Consider the following 21,669-nt stretch of genomic DNA (forward strand, 5'->3'; position numbering starts at 1 on the left):
CAGAGAGCCTATTATTACAGGCCTATCTGCTTGAGAAAGCTGTGGTTTGCGCTGTGGGACCGGGACCAGCGGAGGTGCCACTGTGGCTAGTTTACCGCGAGCATGAGGAGCTCCGCAAAGACAGCTACAGGGCGCCTCTCCTTCTCTTCTCAGCGTGGACGAGGGAGGTTGTAAATCACCAGAATAACTGCAGCGGGTGTGCGAATGCAAGTGCAAAGGGAGGCTGTCATAACAGCGGCCATAATGAGCATCAGTACGTAAACAGCGGCGGGGAGAGAAACGGGTGATATCAGAATTATGAGCGCAGGGCAGGGTGGCGGTTAGCACTGATGCCACATCACACAGAAGGTCTGTGTGTTTCTGTCCTGTGTCTGCCTGGGTTCTCTCTGGGTACCCTGGGTACCTCGGTTTCCTCCCACCGTCCAAGCACAAGACAAGCTCATTAGGTGAGCTGGTGATCTTCTGGTGTTAGCCCTGTGTCTGTACCCCCCCAGAGGACAAGCAGCTATAGAAGAAGAGAAGATAATGAGAATAGGATGTGAAATTGAAAGTGATTATTAAGTTCTAACTAACACTTGCTACTACAGGTTCGATTAGAATAAATAATTATTAATTAAATATCCAGCTCTGCCACACACTTCCCACTCTATTAGTATATTCCCTAATTTAGTGTATATTATATATGTTCAACTGAAGTATGACGTCCATTATAGCATACAACTAAAATTCCAATATACAGCACAGTTAAAAAAACATTTTTCAAGTTTGCAGAAAAAAAGAAATGAGGTTAGAAAGAAGCTTATCAAAAAAAAACATCAACAGCAACATAAGATTTACACTGTCAATAGACAAAGACTTAAAAGAAATGGCCGCGCCAAGCAGATAAAAAATGATAATACCACGCCTAAGTTGGTTGATTAAATACTTTTTTCATTTGGTCTTTGAAGATTACCAGTGAAGAGAGATGGTGGCAGATTGTTTCAAAGATGTTCCTGTATAATGCAGTGAATGTTGAGCTAAGGGAGTCCGGCAGAAAGGCCGATGAATGTCTGTAGACTATAGCGTGCAAAATATGAAAAACCCCTGAACATCATCTTATTTTGGCTGCTCATTCTCCATCCATTACTCTGACTCCAATAAAACATGATAAAGAACAAAATACACTTGTTTAAAGTCACAACTTATATTTCAGTGACACACAGGCTGCTGCAGCTACATCATCTTCATCATCAAAAGCCTGCACGGATGTCGGGCTGTTGCGTGACCATTTCTATGCTCTTTGCTGACTCTGCTCACCTGGCCCAAACACACACACACACACACACACACACACACACACACGCTGCTACACTGCACAGATAGGTGCTGTCATGGCTGATCTGCAGCAGCACCTAGCTATCTCAGCACGTGAGATGCAAATGTATCCGGCTACGATTATTAGCCAGTGCTTGATGAAACGGGTCGTTTGACCTGCTTTTCATTTTGACTCATCTTTCCCCAACTGCAGCGTGTGAGTGGATGAAAAGTCTCCACCGGTCCCGAGGACTAGGATCCCTTGTGACAGATAAGCGGTTAATGTTTTAATGTTAAAAAAAAAAGAGTTTACAGCAAAACAGAACAGCCTGAGCACGGTCTTAATGAAAGCTGCTTTAGAGGTGTGTTTTTATGCCACAGTAGAGTGATGCAGAACAGAAGAGCAGTGTTCCTCCTGCAGTATTTGTTACTGGTAAATGTCGGTAAAATATTTTCAGAACAAATTATCTTAAAAATGTTTCAACTCAAACTCAAATCTGACACGACTACCAATTGGCCCTTCATTAATGTTCACAAAAGTTAATATATTTCATTTAAATTACTATTTTCTAAACTTTAATTACTCTGAATCAGTGAAACAGCTCCACAGGAATGAAATACAAAGATGAAAAACGGTTCCATATGAAGGTTGATTTGACTGCTCTACTGCATAAAGGCCGGAGGCTGGAATCAAATGAGAGCTGTCTGGTACAAATGGGTTTGTGCGCCTGCATACATATATGTTGTTTAACTGAGCACATGACCTGTGACACGCTCCATTCCCGGTCCTCTACAGGACCTCATTCAGAAAAGCAAAAGCACACCTGCGAAATGTCTGTCTTCACTGAAAGTGCACGTTTCACGGCCAGAGTCACTGTGTGATGCAAAGATTCCAGACTGCGATGTATTTGCAGATAACGTTTGGTCAATGGGCTCCTCAGGCAGACAAAGTGGGCAGAAATGTTGCAGTTTTATAAAAAATAAATCAATTTGTTCCAAATCGATTGGTGGAGATCGGTATTTTTAAACTTGTGGAGAGCAGAAGAACTATTGGAAATCAAATCAACAATAAAAAAAAGAAAAACGATGCTCCAGCTGCACACTCTGACCTCTTCAGCCCCGCTCATCCTCCAACCTACCCTGTCCACTAACCCCTGTGCCACATGACTTCCCCTTGGTCCTAAGAACTGATATTTGTCTTATTTTACTTGTGTCGTGAACCCTTGTATGAGCCTGGCTTCCTATACTGAATCTCTTATAGATATTTTACTTTTTGTCTCTGGAGAAGCGACTAATGAAAGACACAACCAATGACATAATTACATGCGAGCATTTTCCACGGCTCGAATGAGCGAGGACTGATGTGATTTAGAGCATGAAAACCACTTGTTTAATTGGCTATAAACTATACTTTTATGATCCGGACGGATTAGATCACCATGTCTAATGTGAAAGAGGTAGGAACAAACCTGCAGAGTATAAATCTCACATCCTAATTTCTGGTAAACAGCAGGCAGCAGCAGAGCCTGAAATCTTTCCTCAGTCATTTTTCACAGATGTCTTATTACAGATACAGAAAGACAAAAAAAAGAAGCAAAAGATTAAAATGTTTCCATCTGACCTACTCCTTATTTGGTTTTCTGATTCTGGCATAAAAGGGAACATCATTTGGAGAAGAAGAAAGAAAGTAAAAATAAAAGAAAAAGCAAAAAGAGAAAAAAGTTGTTGAGTGATGAGTTTTGATTGTAAGAGGACAAGGTTAGACAAAGGGGAATGTAGGCTGACGTCTACAGGGACAGAATAAAGACTGAGGATCTGGATGAGGATGACTGAATAGCGAGTACTGGTTATACATCTCTTTCTTCCCACTACCCTTGAAGCCCGTTTTCCATTTGAGAGAAGTGGAATGGTGTGGAGAGTTGGCTGGAAGGGATGGGGGTCGGGGTGGGGGTGGGGGTTTGGGGGAGGGAGGAGGGTACGGGAGGGTTTCATGGGGGGGTAAATGAAAGGCATCGGAAAGCTCAGCGGAGCAGTGATGCAAATTGCTTTTATTCTCACAGCTCTTCACTTCCAGTCTCTGATTTCAGCACCAGCCACGGCCTCCCTCTGCTCAGCTTTCCCCCTCCTCTTTTATCCTTCTCCTCATCTTCTCCGTCCATTCATTTTTCCCCTCTTTCATGTTATTTTTTGGCCCATTTGATCTTCCATTTTCAACAACTCCTCTGCACGGATCTCCTTCCCTCTATTTCTGCGTATAGCTTCCCCTCTCTCTCTCATATTCCCTCCCCGTACAGCCGTCTGTCTCGACGAGCTCCTGTTGCATGTCTTTGCATGCAGTATGAAAGGAAAAGGTGGATGGGGATGCGTAGGCTTCGATTATTACCGCTAAACAGACACACCTGAGGGAGTCGTCCAGAGAACATGACAGGTGGTGAATTAGGCTCTCATAGGTTTTTCAAGGAGTCAGGTTTGAATAATTCCTCCACTCAGGCAAAGAGGCAGCTCAAGTCGTTAGTCATGGAGTTGATATTGAGTGTTAATATTGACCGTGATATGATTGTAATCTTAAAATAATTGCTTTGTTGCTGCTGGCTTAAGATATAGAGTATATGTCACTTTAAATGATTTCTATATAGTGCACTGACCTTGAAGAGTGGGGTGGAATTCACAAGCAACCTGACAATACGGTCTCCTCTGACTGGGCGCGAAGCACTCGCATCTCCTCTGCCCTCTTTGAAATACATACAGCCGGGAGGAAATGTGATCAGTCTGCCACTCAGCCATATGTTCATCCTGAATTCTTATCATCCGCTCCTCAAAAAAAGCCCTCCAACAACAAGTGGCTTTCAACTTCCTGTCTCGCACGGTCCTCATGCCATCAGCGCCTGAGTGTGAGGAACCTGGCACAGGGCACAGCATTGCCAAATAGGTCTAATAATAAACCCGCGGGTCCCTGCAGAGTTGAGTGACATATACAGCATCCGCCACCCCCCCCAGTCTGTGGAGAACCACGCATGGAGTCCTTAGGATTTAGCTCTGGATCCGGAACAGCTTATGCACTGCGTGCAGTAAATCGGCAACAGGAACGCACACAGGGGCGACCGCGGGGAGTTTGCTCTAGAATAAATAATGTTTTGATGCTGTTGTTTAACAGGCTGAAAGATTACACACAATGCGGCATTAAAATCATCTAAAACCACATGACATAACCTATAGAAGTTTTATATATTAATACTCATCATGGCCTCAGTGCTGATTGGTTCTGAGCTGGTCACGTGTTTCATGGGCGCCATGTTAGATACATTTAACCAATATTCACCCATAGAGAAGTGTCAATAACAGAGAATAAAGTTGGATTAAAAGTTAAAATATGCCACAGTGCTCAGCCTACGGCTCCAGCACAGGATCAGGAAAACACGGAGGAAACTCCACCGTTTCCCCAGTGAATAAAAACAGAGAAAGTTATGAAGCAGAAGATTAAAAGAAGGAAACTGGATGTCAAACTGATTTCTCTTTATTATGTGATGAGGTAAATGTCAATGTCTCTGTTTGATGTTTGTTAAGATTTTATGTAGAAAAATAAAGTCACACCATCATTAATATGAACCTTGATCTCAAAAACACCCAACACCACTTTACAAATAAATAAGGTTTGAAGTTAGCCTAGCCTTATGCTAGCTAGGTGTCTAGACTAAAGTCTTAGAAAAATAGCAGCTAGCATCATATATACTGTGAAACCTATGTGTTCCTGTAATTTATGTCCATGTAGATTGACACATTTAATTGATATGTAACTTTGCCTCGGTTACTACTCTAGTTATTATGGCTATGAATGATGATGGATGAACATGAAGACTGAGGAGAAGGTAAACACAGCTCCATGACTGATGAGGTGATTGGGCTACAAAACATTTTACAGGCTCATTTAAGATATTTAAAGGAAGTAGACGCTGGGACATTTAAGTGAGCGCCTTTTACATATTGACAGACATTGGCAATAACATTTATAGACCTGTTAATGGTGAAAATAATACGTTTAGTTACACTGTAGAATCTTCCCTCAGACTCTCTCTAATATACATCTCTGGATGTAGAGAAAGTAGAGCTCCCCCTGGTGTCTGGCTGTAGTGTAGGTCATAGGTCGATATAGGGGCTCTGCATGGCTCCACTCTCGAACCGTACTGCGCCGACTCTGGTATTTATATACAGTCTGTGCTACAGCCTCACATTAAAAGCGTTAAAACCTGGCAAAACATGAACCAAGTATTGTCATGTGACCTGTTTTGACTGTAAGCTTTAAACTGTTTATGAGAAATGTGTCCACAAAACAAATATTGGACAAGAACGAGTAGCCACAGTGATCTCTTGGATGAGGAGCTGCATCCAACAAGTCTCCCACTCCCTCTGACTCTTAGACTGAAGGGAAAACCCTATTTACTGCCAGACTTATTTGGTAAAATATCAGACGCATTAGCTGTTGCCAGCAGTAACTATAGGTGTCACTTAATCAATCAGGCCAGTAATATCATCCAAATATTAGTCTCACTAAGGCTCTGATTGATGTGATTAGGCCGCAGCAAAAACTGCTTCTCAGACAGTGAGCTTGTGCTTTTTTTGTGTGTGTGTGTGTGTGTGTGTTGTCAAGGTCTTGAGATTGAATTCGACAAGCTCTTAGACTCAGCACACTTTTTGTATTTTTCTTCCCTCAGAGCTACTCCCCTAGTTCATGGCATGTCGGAAACTAGATGACGGATTTCAATGAAGCCCGGACTCTTGTTTGTTTGCTTGTACTTTGTCGAACCTTCCCTTCCATCACAATGGTCCTGTGTCTCTCAGTGCCTCCTGCCTCCCTCTTTCTGCACACACGCCCCTCCCCTCGACTCTTTCATCATTTACTTTGGCTTGGACATAAGCTTTCAAGAGAGCTCGCTCGAAGGTGAATCAAATTTAGAGGAACCTTTTTTTTTCTTTTCTTTTTTTTTCTTACCCAGAGTCCTCCCGAAGCGGAGGTTCACAGCTTTGCCAGTTGGCAGTCGCGCAGCTTAACTGGCTACATACAATTTATTAGAGTCGATTGGTGCATCTGCAGGCCCTTTTTGCGACCCTGGAGAGGATTGGAATGGAGTGGCAATTCAGAGAAGGAGAGAGAGATGGGTGGAACAGAGCAGGACGCAGATTATTAGGGTGCTTTTGCATCCCACTGGAAGACGGGGAACGGGGGCTGATGGCGTTCTCAATCTCAGCTGTCATTCACATGAGACGGAAGGTTAGCTGGCCAAAGAAACGAGGGGGGGAAAAATGAGTCCATCTCGGTGCACGTCATTTGTCCCACTTACTGCTTCTCCAGCTTGAAGAGATTGCACGTGTGTGTGTGGATGTGTGCGGGCACAGAGGAACACACACAGTGTATGTTAGCTCTGGGCAACATGACCGAAAATATAGATTTTTCAAATTTCTGATGCTTTTTTTTTTTTTATCCACGATCACAACATTTTCTACTGGTTGAGAGAGGAATTATGATGAGTAAATATTGTATAATAATCCCACAATAGTAATAAAACAAGTTTGCATGGCCCTGAGTTAGCACAGCGAGATTAAAAAAAAAGAAAAAGGATTAAATGTTATCAAGATAAAATGAAGAAAAAGGGACAATTACGGTTTAATTCATTTTGACATATTTAAACATATTTAAATTACTATGTCTCTAATGTCAATAGCACCGCTACTGTAATCATTGTAGTCTGGGCGCAACATTTTTTTATTATTTTATTTCTCATTTATAAAAAGCAAAAATTTGGGGCACTTTCAGGGACAGCTTTAGCTGGGGGACAGGTCATCCAAAACGGGGACTGTCCCCAGAAGTACGGAAGTACATTTAGTCACCCTAAAAAACCTCGATTTTTCAGACCTTTCCATCTTCACCACACATCACAGTGATGCAGACGCACTGTGAGTGTTTAAGAGCAACAAACTGAAAATGGTCAAGTCTGAAACAGTGTCTCAGCTTCACGGACGCTGTCTAACCAAATACACCGGTATTAAAAATTCATATCACAATGGAAAAAAATACCGGTATTCAGTATTTTTCGTCGCCCAGCCCTACTAGCATATATGCTGCATCTTCATGTGCTGCAATCATGCCTGTTTCCTGCAAAATACATTTCAGTGCAGCTAAGGTTCTAAGCTGTTTTTTTTTTTTTTCGTTTTTGACTAGTCCACATACACGATGCATATACAAATACCCTGAGACACTGGGGAAGTCCCACATCTCATGCATTATGGAGGTTTGACGAACTGAGGAAGAAGCTGCTTGTTATTCAAGCAGAGTCCCAGAAATCACACACAACACATGGAGACATGAGGCAATGCAATATATGGACATCTGTGGATCAGGGACACATGTAGAGCCTCGGTGAGTACACATAAACTCTACACATATCTGAATCACAAATTTACATGTGTTTGTTCACTTCTTTTCCCTTTGTCCGCGTAGAGAGTTGCGTGAGTCCAGATTTGACGGCGCGTATACGCTGTCTCCTTGAGCAAGGACACCCTGGAAGAAGCAATATCTCCTCACAGCAGGAATGACCTGCAGGAAACGCAGGGGTTCTTTAGTGGCGTCAGCTCTGGTGGGTGTGTGTGTGTGGGTTACAGCGACATACGAGGATGACTCTAAATATATGTTGTTGAGGAACTAATCCAAATCTATTTTTTTTCCACACTTTTAACCTGGCGAATAACACATAACGGAATATTGATGTGGAGGACATAAATAAATAAAAATAAATAAAATCCGCTTCCACTACAGACACAGATTGCATCGTGACCAGTAACAGCTCGGTGAAATATTTTGAGTGAGACACATACATCGATCAGCCACAACATTAAAGCCACTAACAGGAGAAGTAAATAACATGAACCATCTTGTGACAACTCAATGTTCTGTTGGGAAACTTTTGGACCTGGTATTCATTGGTGTGGACGTTACTTAGACATGTAGCACCCACCTAGACCAGACCAGGCACCCCCACCCCATAGCAATGAAACATTAAAACACTTTAGGAACAACTGAAAAAAAAAAAAAACCATGAAGAAAAGCACAAGGTGTTGACCTGACGTCCAAATTCACTAGATCCCAAACTGATCAAGTATCTGTGGGATGATTTACATAGACCCCTCCCCTCAAAGGCCCCCACTAACAACATCTCATCTTATCTCATCTTATCTTATCTTATCATGCCTGACTGGTGTACATTTGTCATCATACAGTGCATAGTACATAGTGATATTAACTTGATGTGCAAACAGGAAGCTTTAATACTCGCATTAGTCCGGAATGAAAGTGCATCTCATACAAACGCACTCATACCATACATTACATTACATTACAACACTAATCCTCCCATGTCATTTGTTTTTTTCTAGGGTTCTGTTCCTTTTCTCTCCAACTAAACGGTGCAAGCCATCAAGATTGTTGCATACAAAAAAGCTGCAGCAAAAAACGCAAAAACACTTCTTATTCATTGCCTCACTCATGAAATCAGTTCTGATCTCTTTCTAGGTCGTATGCATGCACTTCAGCACATGGACCATTTTCTTATTTTTTTGTGTGTGTTTATTTATTGAACACACTCGTTAAACCGTTACAGCCCTCGTGGAAATTGTGAGGGAACCTTTGTGTTTAATAAGTGGCCATTTACCTGCAATAACCTCAGACGAGCCGGTAGCGGAGGATCAGACCGGGACAATATCCAGCAGGGATTTAGGACCAGTCCACAGCATCTGTACTGGCCTAATTGGGCTTATTTTATGTTTAGGTTCACTCACCTGCTACAAACCACTCTGACATTACTGTGATAAACCTGGGAATTATTTTTATCACGTAATTTCTATGTTTTTGTTGTACTCATTAAGCACTGTGGATATTTGAATGATGTTACCAGTCTGAGCAGGAATAACTTTAACTTCGATGGAGACCTGACCAAATTTTAAAACAAATTTGCACATAAATGCAGATAAATCTAAGAGTCTCACTGTTCCAGTGCACTGTGTTGTGCATTATACATAACCAGATGTAAACTGAAGAAGAAATGTAATGTAAAATGCAAAGCTGCGTTTATTTTTTCTTCTGCTTGGTCACAACTGACTGTATGAGGCTGAATAATTGAATAAAAGAAGGGAACTCTTTCAGGCTTCATCTTTTGCATATTTTCCTCTAATAGCGCGGCAGCAGCAGCGCTTGTTCTCAGCTTTGTTTTTTCCAAAGCCCACCAGGTCTCTTCTCCATCAGAAGAGAGAGGGGAGAAGCTCTTAGCCAAGACAAAACAAGTTTGTGTTTTGCACTGCACAAACTGGGCGCGTCAACTCAAACTGCTCAACAAACCTTAAAAGAAGATATAGCAGGAGCTGCATTCGAGCTACGAGCGAGGCCTGCATTATCCCTCTCAACACTATCCTATTATCAGCTCTCAGTGTCATGCTCAGCTGCTGTGAAAACCAATCCACACCCGCCGCCGCCGCTTCTGTTTGTCCATTATCAACTTCTTGTATTTTTGACAAGCTGCGATAAAGCAGGATCTGGGCGTGTGCTCCGCCGACAGCGGGCCGCACGAGTCTCCGCGACGTGCGAAATCCAAGGGTACGCGTCACGCACGAGTCAAATCCCGATCAGCCATAAAGGCTAATCATGAGGCAGGGATGACAGGACACCAGAGCGCCAGAATCATGAGGATGAATCTACTCAGCTTGTAAGAAACACACATCAGCAGCACCCATAGCACACAAACACTAAACAGTTGTTGACCTCTTATCATTCTGAGTTCTTTTCAAACAACAAACTGCAACTATATTTCCATCCGGACTCATTCGATACGACCTCCGCCGATAAATAAAGATCATGCAGGATGTTCCCAATGAGCTTTTCTGACTTAATGGAAACAGTTAAACAAGACTCATTTCATCTCAGTTATTTTTACATATTCCCTTTATGCAGTGAATCCCTTTACAGAACACACACACACACACACACTTCGGGAACATTTTGAATAAACCCATTCAGACAGATAAGTAGCTCTGTCTGGCATCTCTTATTATCTGGGACTTGAGGCAATAGTTAGTTTTCTGACAACAGGCAATAAACCAAAAACCTGAATGTGCACACACACACACACACACACACACACACACACATTTCATTTTGACCTCTGTTCAGCCTCTGCAGGTGGATGAGCTGGGATGAAGCAATCTCTCTCTCCTCACACTTTATGGGATATCATACTGTGTGTGTCAGTCTGAACATGTTACCTTGATTAACAATCTAAAAATAGGCCCCACACAGTGATGAGCGTTATTCCCTGCACACAACATCAAGCAGACACGCTCACACAGTCCCTCTCGGGCTTAAAAGATACGCGGTCCGCCCTCATTCAACTTTTTTAAAACACATTAGTCCTGCATTCACGAGAGGCTCTTTGCTGAGCTGCAGTAGACGTGTGGTTCCTTTTCGGCTTCTTCAGAATGACACAACAACATGCTGCACCGTTTCTTATCCTCTGAGACATGTGCACAATGTCAGAGATAACGAACCACATAGGAGGTTATGGCGATTGCATAGACACCAATCCTTTGGTTTAAGTTTGAAGCTCGTTTACTTGTTGCATTTATGCATCGTGTCGTAAGACGCGTGCAATTCCAAGACTTCACAGTTGTGGTAAACTGTGGCGAGTCTACATGAGTGTCTCAATGATATCATTTCAACGCCTCCTCTTGAGGATTCACTGTTAATTACGTATTTATATAATATTTAATGATGTATACACATCGCTGCACATGCATTCACGGGGAGTCTATTTATGGAGCAGAAATAACCTGCCATCCTGTCAAATTTGAATTTATTTGCCCTCAACAGCCGATACCATCTGGGCAGAAATGAGCTGTAAGCCAGCTTGTGTTGACTGTAGAACTCATTTAAAACTCTGTTATTGTGTTGCAGCCCCTTGTCCTTTCCTGTGTTCAACTAAGCCCTAGCAGATTCTTCATTTGCAGCGAGTATTAAACTTACTCAAGCCACACGACTACCTGCGCCGACTTCCCATATTTTAGTTAAAAATGTGCCCAAGCTTCAACTACAATTATTTAGAGTATATCCATCTCCTCAGCCTAGATCCCAGTGGGAGCAGTCTGCAGACAATAGATTGTGCTGTCACTCCTAATATGTCTTTGAAGGAAAGTGTGTGAAAAGTAATAAGCTGTAAGTGTTGTGACTGATTGGTTTCAACGCAACTTTGAGAGGGTGAGTGCGCGCCGCACAAACACATGCGGCGGTGGGGCCAGTGAGCCGAGAGATGCCTCCTGAAATGGTAGTCTAGCCGATTAACCCACTTCGATTTGTAACTCTGCCTAATCCCCCCGGTAGCAGCAGCAGCCCCGGCGCTGTGTCATTACCAAGCAGGCCGAGAAAACACGAAAACGAGCCAGGAAGAAAGACCGTGGAGGTGAGAGCGACAAACACAGGGACAAGCAATTGTAACTGACACAGAGAGAGACATAAGACAGGTGTGGAAATGATTACCCCACAATAAGCACATTGCACAACTGTTAATTCCCCGCGCTCTGCCCACTGACAAGAAAACAAGATGCTGTTAGACCTACAGCTGCAGGGAATGGGCTGTTGTCTAAACATCCACCCCATCATTCACTGTCACAAGCGGCAGTGAATCAGATGCCTAACTAGTGAGCTTGTTTAACCTGGGGGAATTGATTACACGCCTTCCTTCCCCTGACATTTAGAGCTGTGGACTAATTGTACAATAAGCTGTGTGTATCATTAATAACGTTCTAAGCAGGACACGTTCGGTGCCTACTATGACGCCTGTATGCTGCTCCATTCATCGGTCTTAGATGCTGCAGATTTTTGCTTAAACTATAACCGAATCTCAGCTGTGCTGCGAGAACACAGAGCAGCGGTAATGGCGGCGAAATGCTTGAAGAGTTCCCGCGCACATCACCAAAGTGTAGCTGCAGGGTTCTTTGTGTGGCTTAATGGAGTCAGCTTTAAAAGTTTTAGAGGAGCTTGTTTGTGCGGAGGAGAACTGAGAAGGGGCTGAATTTGAATTTCTATTATTGTTTTTCTCCATATTTTTCTTTCTTCTTTTCTCTTCTTTACAATTCATTTAACAGGGAAGAGCCCACATGCTAGGCGCTAGCTAGAGCTGAGGCTATGGCCACTTAGGAAAAACAATGCTTCAAAGGAAATATTACCATGACAATAATCTCCTGGCTGCTCGTCTTTGAGATGTAACTGATGGATTTGCTTTGCAAATGAAATTTTTACTCGATCATGTTGCAAGATGACAGCCAAGATGACGACCTATATATATTTTTCCCTTCAAACCCAACGTTGTCGACCTGCTGCAGCAGGCGCAGGATGTAAAAGCAGAGGCTAATCAAAGCCTTGTAATCTAGGAGCCACCTGGGCCAAATTACCAAATAAAAAATAATGATACCTGCTGCTGTCAAAAATCAAATAACCCCAAAAGAAATATAAAAAAAGTTATGTGTCACTGCGCTGCAAGCTGTGCTAAAACATGGAGGAACAGGTAATGATTCTGCTGAGAATAAAAGGAGAAGTTTGGGAGACACTGTCGTGAAAAGGCAGCTGATAAGATTTGCAGAGATACCTGCAGTGGCAGCAGAAATAACGGCTCTGATGCTTCAGTCACCGTTTGCTCAGACATCTTTGTACACACAGCTAATGAGATTCTGACGGCACAAAAACCTGCGGTAATCTTGTCATGGCGACAGCTGCTCCGTCTACCTCGCCTCCCTCTTCTGCCTCTAGTACGTCTCACCAGTCCCTCTCTTAGCCGTGCGTTGTTGAAACTTTATTATCCCAGCCTTCAATTCTAGTCTCCGACTCTTCACCTGTTTACACGACCGTCTGTCTGCACTTTCATTCACTTTACATATTATTTTCGTTATAGTCATATCTGACTGACTTCAACTGTTGCCGCGCTTATTGACCAAGTAAAAAGTTAATAAACTGCAGATTGAGATCAATCTGGAATGAGAGCGCACGTTAATACTTTTTCCAGGTGTTTAAAAAATCCCAGGGCGAAACAAAAACTGTCAAAAATGCAATTCTCACCTCCCCGCCTGTGAAGCCCCAGCTGATTCGCTCACACTAAAACAGGTGACGGTAGAATCCACACTGTGCACAGGCACTTGGCTCAAAACGTCTCCCTCAAAGTGGATGATTTATTTTTGCCTTGACAGTTTCTGAACAACAAAAAGAGAAGATCTGATTTGATAAAGTGCCCTGTATCTCAAACACATGAACTAAATACTGATATTACAGGCAGGCGGCTTTCAGTCGTGAGGAGACAGACTTCCCACAGTCTGACTCACGGTCTGAAACATTGTTCCTCACATCACTCTTGTACATTAACGTAATGAACTCACTTTCAAACCACCGGGAAACTGGTAAAAGGCTTCAAAGTATGCACAGCGAAATGCCAAGCCTTGTGAAGGTGCCCACGCTAATGCACTTTTGTTACCTGAACTTCTCTGCACTTCCTCACTCTGATCTGATGTGTGCACAGGACATTCCCCAGGACATTTATTTTACTTTGTTTTACTTACTCATTACAGTTATGGAGAGAGGTTTGTGAACTGACTTCTGTTTGGTCCTGATTCCATCGTCCAGATCACCATCCTCACTCCCCACAACACAGCCTTCATTATCATTAATGTGGGCTCTGCCAGTGAGAAAATGCCTGAATATATGTCATCTGCTTCAGCTTAACAGTCTCATTTCAGTGTACAAACAGCCCACTTACTGCATGTGTGCCTCTTACTACGTTCCACTGGCCCATGAGCGTCAGCTAAACAGATTCCTAAAACTCTGTAGGCGGGAGCTCGTATAAAAACACCTACTGACATCAGTAATGCGAGGTGGACAGAGGGTTCGCTTCAGCAGTCTGCTCACACATCTCGTCCACATTTCCTTCACCTTCCTTCCCTCAAGTATCCTTTGTGATTTTCCTCCGCGCACAGTTATCCGTTTTCTCTATATTATACGTAATACATACAGGCGCCTCTCCGGGGTTCTTGTTTTTCTATGAATATATTGATAAGTGTAGCAGGTTGCTGCCAAGCTGTCCAGGCGGGAAACAGGAACCAAGGAGGAATAATGTACGGCTCAGTGACGAGGTGCAGCCTAAATAAGACTCACCGTGGATTCAATAGTGGAAATGAACAGAAAACACTACGACCCAGATGTTTAATGTCACTCTTAAATGATTCTGAATATGTTCATGAGTTCTCATGTACGGTGGCAAAGCGAAAGTCATTGACAATGCTAACTTTAAGAGTGCAACTTTATTATTAAACTTTTAACAAGATTATTTTTGATTTTTTGTAGTCCAACGTTTGGTATCGATTAGTGGCGTATATACTGAAAACGACATGCTTCAAGAAACATTTAACAGTAGTGTTTACTGTGTTTAGAGATCTATCTATAAGTTCTATCATGTTATATCATCATCATCATCATTACTTTCAGTCTCAGACTTAAAACAGCTCTATGGGTCTTTCAGCTGATTGCACATGTCCATGCCTGTCTTATATGTGCCAATAAGCTCAATGTGGACTGAGGATAAGAAAGTGACACTTCCGCAACAGGAGTTACTCTGAAGGACTTTCTGAAACTTCAACAGTTTTGATACATAAACCTCCATAGCCGACTCAAAACTGTTTTTGTATCACCGTATCGTTTGCAGATTTTGCCCATAAAAGGAAACGGCAGCATCGTTGCCTATTTGGCTATTTCTCTGTGCGGCACTATATCCAGACCAAACAAACATGTTCCATTAATCTCTTTAATTGTCTAATAAATACTTTATCACCCAGGAGTCTTCACGGGGACTGAGGTCAGTCCCAATTTGCTCATTAGCTCGTTATGAGTTTTAAATATAGAGTGGAGATGGTTTTAACAGTTGTTTTTTAAAGCCAAGAGTGTCTTCGTGAATTTGCACGTTTTAATGAATTTATCACATTATTTCTTTTTGTTCATTTCCCTCCACAACTGGGAGGTGCTCCAGTCTGTCTGTGGATCTTCACACATTGACCCTATGCTGTCATTATGCAGCCCTCACAGAGCAGGACCATAGGGATAATAGGATTTTTAAGAAAGAAAGTCATATAGTCACTCCCCATATAAGACAAAGAGTAGACCAGACCAAGTTGCATTCATCTTATATCTTTGAAGATTCTTAATGTCATGCAATAACTGTTGAGTATTATTGACTGATCATGGTGCTGTATCCTATTATCCTAAACTTATTTAAAATAATTTTAACTGATATCAACTGCCCACCAGTTTATAATTTGGTCTTCATCATCAGCAGAATATTGAAGGTGGTTGGAAAATAGATTTAGACACAACAACAAATGCAGCCTTAATGTAATTCTAAAGCTCTTAGGTCATATTGAAATATTGCGCAATACCACGTACAGTAAGTGCTTCCACAAACATTCCTCCGCTGTATTATCATATTACAAGCAATAATCTCTTCCCTTTCCATCAGCATCCATCATGATGTATCACATCTGTATAGCATATGGCACGGGCCTAATTTTCGATGCGGTCCTAATGCATTTACAATAAAGACGCTGAGAGGTGGAAGTAACAGGGTATCATCAAAATGAGGGATTCTGAATTCCACAGTCCTTCTCCGACAATCAATAAGCTCCTCTTGACCTTTATGTGCATCAATAATGGTATTTCTGACTTTTGGAGGAGGATAAGAACTTTAGTTCATCCTCAGACAGGAGTATTTCTCCCCAGCGAAAACTGCTGGCTTAGATTTCAAGTGCCCAAGAGCTCAAGCCAAAGCAAATACTAAGACTTGAATGGCAGTTGTGAAAGCGCCCAAATGAGAATTTCTGGGAGAGATGAAAGAAAAACGAGAAATAAAAGAAATGTACTGAGGCTTCGACATGCCTACACATTCTCCAGTGCGTGAGTTAGAGCTTTCAAAGCCGCTTGCCTTGGGTTGGATGTCTAACGTGACATTGGTATTCGCTACATGTGTCCCTCTCTGTACGTCCACCTCTGAGTCACGCAGAATGAACCCTCAGCAGCACTAGGTACACGACCTCCCCGTCCAACACCAGCGCCACTGCCGGCCCTCCACATGGTAACTTGTTAATGTCAGCGCTCTGTCTCCTATCTGTCTGTCTCTCAGTGTCACACACTCATAGGTGAAAAAACTGACCCCTTGGTTTTACACAATCACATCCTACCCGCTTCACCCCGAGGGCCTGGGACGGGAACAAGTGACCTTTTATGAGTATGTAATATAAAACAGACAGAACCTCATTCCACGTCATGCTCCCGGCCTAAATGACAACGCATCTACGTGATAATGTGACTGCAAATAATCCTGGTGCATTTCAGAGGCGTGTCTTTCATTTTTAAACAAGAAAAGTCATAGTAGAGTTTTGGGCTCACGCCCTGCGACATGCATGAGTCCAAGTTGTGCATTAGGGCGCAAGAACTGCTTACATGACAAACACCAGCGAGTCCTCTCCGACACCGACCCTTGCAGGCTTGCATGCTTACTTTGGTGACTCATCTAAAGTGAGCTATGATTCACTGTATCTAAACGTGATTATTTTCCATTTCTAACAAAGTGCTGAAACAGATGGTTTAAGACAACCCTGTTAGTAGTGAGCTTTAAGCCCCAATCCCCCGATCCAGTAATGCCACCTGCTTGTATCTCCACTTCTAATGTGAGGCATTGAACGGAGAATAATGGCGGGTAATAGAGGATTCGACGGGTAAAATATACCAAAGAATGGATGTCTTGCTCTGCCATAATGATAAATAGGAAACTGTCGGATACATTCCTCTGTGACATCTTTCCATTATCCTCAATCCTGCGCCTTATTTGTTCACTAAAGAAAGTACACACGGAGGTTCTATCCCCGCACCAAAATAAGTGACGGACAAAGAGCCAGATGGGGTAGAGGAAATGGAAGAAAGGAAAGTGCTTCTCCACCAGCTGCTATCCTGAAAAGTGGTTACATTTGTAGGAAGCAGATCAAAGATGCTGAGACCGTTGCGCGCACATGTGGCCTCCTCTTTTTTATGAGTCTCCAGTGGGTCAGATGGTAATGACTCCCCTCTCGCATTAGAGGGTGTTTAGTAGGTCAAACCTAACAAAGGAATGGGGAGATCAAAGAGGCACGGACTTTGTGTGTTTGGACGGCTGTGTGTGTGTGGATGTGTGTGTGTGAATACATATCCCAGCCCTGACGCACTTCAGAGAAAGATTAATGATGCTAGGATGTATTGTATTCTGTTTATTTCTGAAAGCTGCTGCTCAAGGGGCAGTAGTGTCCAAAGGAGAGAGAAAAGCACAACAGATTCTGTCTGTTGTTGAACACATACTGTAGAGTTATATCAGAAATATGGAACGTCTCTCATGCTCTGACTGTGTTTCCTCTTCTTCTGCCAAGAATAATTAAAATAAAATGAAAAACACCTTTTCTAAGAATTCTACACTTTGGATCAGATCATTCTTATTAAGTAGGTGATTCACATAGACAAGAATAGCACCTTACATAATGCTTGGACCTGAGTCTCACAGGTACATGTGCAAACACAATGTAAGGCAGCTTTCGAGCTCTTGCGCCGAGTAGTAAGGGACAACATCCCTTTAATGAAGATTTCATGGCCTGGTTTGATGTCTGTGGCCTTGCATTGGGTGTGCATGTGCAAGAGCCGATGGCTGTGCAGGTGTTGTGTGCATACGCCTCCAATTAGAGGCAGCATCGTGTTTTCTCATCGCATCCCTCCACATCAACAGGAGGACGACGATGACAACGTGAGCAGGAGCCTCTGGGTGCTGCTGCCAAAAGATATTCTAGTGTGTAATCATTCCTTTACTCACACCACAGCTAGTTAACACCAACACTACTGCAGCCGGCACCAGGACACATCTGTACATATTATGGAGAAGTTGTAAATGAAAATGTGCCACATCCCACACTGAAGGTCGTGCACAGGAAGAAAGAAAAAAAAATCAAATGACAATGGAACTATTGGAAGCTCATTCCTATTACCATAAATATCCATTTTTTGCTCATCTTGTCAACTGCATCATAAGTGTCAAGAGTGACCTTCCACGATGATAAAAGGCAGCGTTGTGTTTCTCTACAAACTGATGCGCAGTTCTGCCATCTCGTCGCTAGGAGGTGCGCTTGCTTGAAACTTCATCCCCACTCATCTCACATCCACAACTCTCACGTTCTCCCACAGTCACTGTTCCTGGTGAAGCTCTCACAAACCAGCTGTAGCAAGCAACCTGAACCATTCCTCACGAAGCAAGGCAAAGAAACACCTGCTGGAGAGTATGCTTAAGAGAGTTGTTTTATGAGGCTCGTAAGAGATGATGAAATTGCACCTTTGTTTATTTATTTATTTTTAATAACACTGTTTTTTTTATGAGGAGGTCACTGAAGCTTGTCTGCACAGCCTCCCTGCTCAGCAAATGAGGCAGCAATCAGCTTAAAAGACCAAAAACAAATCGTTCATCTTTGTCAGTCAATTTTAAAGCCCCAAGAGAGTTCATGTCACCTATCCTGGCTCACACTGATCATTGTATTTGAAGTCTCAAACACACAAGTCGATGCGAGTGATCGCAAAAAAAAAAAAAAAAAAAAAAAAAAAGACACATTTACGCAGCCCTCCATTAAGAGGGGCTTCCCCGGTGGTTTTGGATGGTATTTTCCCTGGTAGGTTCATGCACAACAGGGATCATTAACACAGAGTGGTCACCCTTTTTGGGGAAAAAGTACAAGTGGTAATGACCTACTTACCATATTGACTTCTGATACCATGTCTATGCTGGCTATGTCTATATTCATTCCCACTCCAACCGGAGGACCTGGGGCAGATTAAAACAGCGGTAAGCAGAGGAAACACTGTACATCAGGTGCAGCCCGAGTGATACACTGACACATTTTACAGGAGGCACTCTACGAGAAACGTCAATAATGAGTACGTGACGGGGACACAGATTAACACTTGCGAATACAGCTGTTGTCAGCCGGATAATAGTTTAGAGCGTTCATTTTGGGTGGGACTGGAAGCGCTGACCTGCGGAGGAAGAGTTGGTCTTCCCCCTAAAAAGTTGTTGACATGAAATCACCCACCCACCATCAAAAATATCTATGTAGCGCTGGACACATGAAGAGGGTGGAAAAAAAATAAATAAAAAAATAAAATAGATTAAATTACAACAAACGTGCAGTGGTCGATGGCACACATTTCCTTTATTAATTTATTTCTGTAGTAATTATCCATTGAAATAAATGAGCTGCTATAATTTACCGTCCGCATTCCTCCCTCACTCGTGTAGCCTCACTTCATGTCGATTGTTTTTACACATTTTAACTCTCGTGTGTCACATGAAACGACACAGACTGTGAAATTTTCAGATATCTATAAGAAATGTATCTTTTCCCACTGCAAACCCAATTAAGACATCGCCGTTTTGTTGCAGTCGTTTGAACACTGTACTATTACGCAGGCTGACAAGGCGCAAACTCGAAAAGAGTTGGTGATAATACGAGTTCATTTACCTCCGAAATCTGGCCTCAATCGTATATCATAACCTTTCAACAGTCTATCCACCGTTTCTTTGACCAAAGACATATTGCTAGGATCATTGACACCGGCACTATAGAGGGAAAAAAAAGAGAGAGGGGAAAGGTAGCAGAGCAGATATTTAATGCGAGATATTCTTGGAGCATAAGTGCCCAAGTATTTTCCATGCCGTCTCTAACACAGTCACACTTAGTAAAATCAGAGGAGCATCCTCCGACTCTTTCTCTTACCTCTGGGCGCACACCACAGCCATAAAGACGGGGAAGAGCCAGGCACAGAAACACCTCATCCTTCTTATTCTGAACACTGCCATACTTGAATTATTAGTTTTTTTTTTTCTTTTAGTGAAGACAGACGAGGTCCAACTTATTCTTGCCAGTGCAGTAATTCCAATGCCGGGCGCATGCGTATTCCCGACCACAACATCAAGAAGCAGCGCCGCTGCTGCTCATGGTAGTGGCGGATCCAGACACGGAGGGAATTTAAAGGAGAATCCAGACTCCCGAGTTACTCAGGGACACACGGGGGTCTCCCCTCTTATTTTAACACCGAGTCTGACTGTTTGCGAAGAGTGGGACTGTGACGGGAAGGTCGGTAGTTAGAAACCGTGGAGGAGAGGGGTAATATATGGGTGGGGTTGTCTCTTTCCATTCGCTCTTAAGACACTCGTAAGCCAACTCGTCTAACTGTCCCCGAGCAAGGCACTTAACCTCACTGTTATCTGGACCGGACAGATGCTAAAAATGTTTTTTGTTGTTGTTTAAATTGAATTAACAAGTTAAGCTTAGGTTTTCAGATGACCACCAACCCAAACATTCACCGGAGACCAATTAAGACCAAATGACTATAAAGCGTATTATCAGTTATACCAGTAGGCTGTTTGTTTCATGTGTTTTATAAAGTAAAAATATAGATTAGTGGCATCAGTCCCTACGTGCACAGATACCGCGCAATGTTTCTGAAGCAACACAACAGTTTGCTCTCTGCTTTAAAATAAAGAAAAGAAACCAAGAAACTTTCTCTCTCCATGGTGCTGAAATCAGTAAATCCAGCCACTCCCCATTGTGCGCTGTCTGTCTTCACACGAAAAGGGGAGGGAGGGAGGGAGAGATCCGTCCTATTTCTATAAACGCATCCCCGCACCAACAGTTGCTCTCGCATCGATCTCAGTGCATTCAGGCCTCTGACGAAAACGAGAAGCGTGGCCTGATACTCTTGAGTGGCGCGGTGCCAGTGCACCGCCTCGGGGCTGGAAGCGGGTAGCGTGGAGCACAGCAGTATGCGCTGAAGCCCACACTCAGCACATCTCTCACAGCCATGCCACGCTTGTGGCTCCACGCACCGGTAAGCAGGATGTGCGCCGCTGCGTAAACTCGGACACGAATCGTCATGGATATGGTGGGATCACTGGCGGATGCTAGAACACTGAGCACCACGCCGAGGTCCAACAGCGACTCTCCTGCCTGACAGGGGAGCACAGCCGATCCTGCCATGAAGCTGCTGAGTGTTCTCGACTGAAAAAATCACACTTAAAACTATTTTCATGTTGAGACATTTTGAGACTATTGGAACCAATTATCATCTTAATCATCTTAAATCGATACATTCTTCATCCAATTTAATTTGCTGTTAAATTCGTTAAAATATGAAATGTTTTAAAGTTGAGCTGCCATGCCCACTGGAAAATAGAAATTATCTGCAGG

General features: G+C 42.9%; 1 protein-coding gene across 1 annotated transcript in view; it reads right to left on the minus strand.

Annotated features, from left to right (window-relative positions):
• Window positions 1-20,761, minus strand: part of LOC125021726 (gamma-aminobutyric acid receptor subunit beta-2) — a 56,169-nt gene extending 35,408 nt beyond the window's left edge. The window contains exons 1-3 of the mRNA XM_047607879.1: window positions 20,197-20,761; window positions 19,942-20,039; window positions 19,177-19,244 (exon numbers count right to left, since the gene is read on the minus strand). Of these exons, the coding sequence (XP_047463835.1) occupies window positions 19,177-19,244; window positions 19,942-20,039; window positions 20,197-20,279 (249 nt within the window). The 5' untranslated portion in view covers window positions 20,280-20,761. The remainder of the gene's footprint in view (window positions 1-19,176; window positions 19,245-19,941; window positions 20,040-20,196) is intronic.
• Between the last annotated feature and the right edge of the window lie 908 nt (window positions 20,762-21,669).

This window comes from Mugil cephalus, chromosome 15 (genome assembly GCF_022458985.1).
Source record: "Mugil cephalus isolate CIBA_MC_2020 chromosome 15, CIBA_Mcephalus_1.1, whole genome shotgun sequence".
Classification (NCBI taxonomy): domain Eukaryota; kingdom Metazoa; phylum Chordata; class Actinopteri; order Mugiliformes; family Mugilidae; genus Mugil; species Mugil cephalus.